This window comes from Rhododendron vialii, chromosome 7a (genome assembly GCF_030253575.1).
Source record: "Rhododendron vialii isolate Sample 1 chromosome 7a, ASM3025357v1".
Classification (NCBI taxonomy): Eukaryota; Viridiplantae; Streptophyta; class Magnoliopsida; order Ericales; family Ericaceae; genus Rhododendron; species Rhododendron vialii.
The window spans coordinates 15,274,020-15,275,970 of NC_080563.1; the positions used below are offsets into that span (position 1 = coordinate 15,274,020).

Here is a 1,951-nt window from a genome sequence, read left to right on the forward strand (position 1 = left end):
ACCACTTCCAAAATAGTAATCGCCCAAAATTCAGGACTCCCTTCTTGCTTGCTAATGTAATGAAAATTTTACCCTACGCCATAATATCAACTAGTGTAACGGGTCACTCTACTACTGTTACACATAAATCAAGAGCTTTTTTTAAATTATTATTAGGATGAGCTAGCGTACACTTTGATTAAATCTGAGGCAATTAACAACTTTATCGTCCACTTGCGGGGACTAATTAAAGCCTTGCTAACGTAAGATTACTAACAAAAGAACCTTATTAATTACACTAACAAGGAAGGACCTGCCGTGGGATTTGCACTGCGGTTCTTCCACAATATCTTCAAGATATTAGTATGTCAACATCCAGATCCTCAATAGATATATTTCCTGTACAATCATTCCCCTTTTTAACTCTCCCAGCGACTTCTCCCTTGACAGAACAAGAAACAGGTACAAAAGTTATGGTATAGCCAAATTTACAATCACAATTCAATTTCATTCGGCTCAAAACCTAAAATTGCGAAATGATCTCAAACAAGATTAGTTCTTTGGAGGGATATTACGCTCCGACATGGGCACGTATCAGGATACAAATATGTTAAGAATCATCCGATACACATTAAGTATAATACTCTATTATTGAATACTACGTGAGAATCGGACTATTCCGGTCATATCTTTGGACTGTTCCGGTCATATCTGTATCCGATGTTTGTGCACGTAACATTAACGAATTCTCATAATTCGTACGGAAAAACACTATTATCCTCTGCGCTATGGCGCCTACCGTTCTTGAACAACTTTCGACGTCTTCGATTGCCGGAAAGCTTTGATCGGGCTAGGAAAGTACCACCCTTTTACCTTCGCCGCCACGCCCACCGATCTCGACCTCATTACCACTCGCTGCTCGTAATCATCCACTTCTTCTTGGCCTCTTTTATTATTTTCTTGGCCTTTTTTACTCTTGTGCGTCCTGAACACCGACCAAATCGACGAGTTGCTCCGAGTCCCCGCCGCCGGAGGAAATTTCCCGCCGGATTCTCTGTCCCCGGCGAGCCTCGAACGGAAGAACGGAACCGCGACAGATCGCGATCGCCGGAAATTGTTAGGCTCGCCGTCGTCGTCGATGAGGCTCGACAAGGGCCCGGATTCGCCGGGCCCTCCGTCCGACACCGAAGAGGACGACGAGGACGGCGTCGTGGTGTTGGCCGGGCAGCAGGCGCAGGGGCGCACGTTGGCGCAGTCGGGGCAGAGGGTGATGAGGCGGTCGTGCAGGCAGACGGGGCAGATCCCGTTGCGGGGCCGCTGCCTGGAAGGGTGTTTTAGACACTTCCACACCTCCTCCTCTTCGTACCCGTAGAACGCCATTGAAGAGTTAACTGCTTGATTTTTCTCTCTCTAGTTTTCTGGGTTTATGTTGCGAGTTTTGGGTGTGAAATTGTGATGATGATGGGTTTAAAATGGGAAAGGAAGGAGGAAATGTTAACCATGGTTGGGTTGGGGAATTCTCTGGGTGGGGGGGGGGGGTTTAACCATGGTTTATTTGACGGTTGGAGAATATGGGACGTTGGAAGGTAAATGTTGGTGGAGCGAACGGCGCGGTATTGTTTTTAATTGAAATTGGAAAAACACCCCAGGAATGATGGCACTAAATAAAAGTGGGGAATTACTAGTATAAATTTAGGTGAGATTATTCGGTGGTCCAGGAGCATTGCTACGTAGTTTTTCGGATTTAATAACATAATCTTTTAAAATGGCTTTCACTCTTGACTCTTGTTATTTGCTCGCGCTTTTAATTCTTGCACTCACAAATTTTAAATGTTCGAGAGATTTTCGGAAAACAGTTTCAAACTTTAGCTCCGAACAACTCCATAACCACACAATTCTGGTTGGGAGCACGACTAAGTTCATGGTTGGGAGCACGACTATTGTTCTGCCAGGTCATCATCGGTGGATTCGA

At 45.2% G+C, this 1,951-nt stretch overlaps 1 protein-coding gene across 1 annotated transcript; it reads right to left on the bottom strand.

Annotated features, from left to right (window-relative positions):
- Positions 1 to 331: 331 nt before the first annotated feature.
- On the bottom strand, positions 332 to 1,359 carry LOC131332687 (uncharacterized). The gene is made up of 2 exons (XM_058366985.1): positions 853 to 1,359; positions 332 to 421 (listed from the first exon to the last, which is right to left on the bottom strand). The coding sequence occupies exons 1-2, from the start codon at positions 1,357 to 1,359 to the stop codon at positions 332 to 334; spliced, it is 597 nt and encodes a 198-aa protein (XP_058222968.1).
- Positions 1,360 to 1,951: the final 592 nt, after the last annotated feature.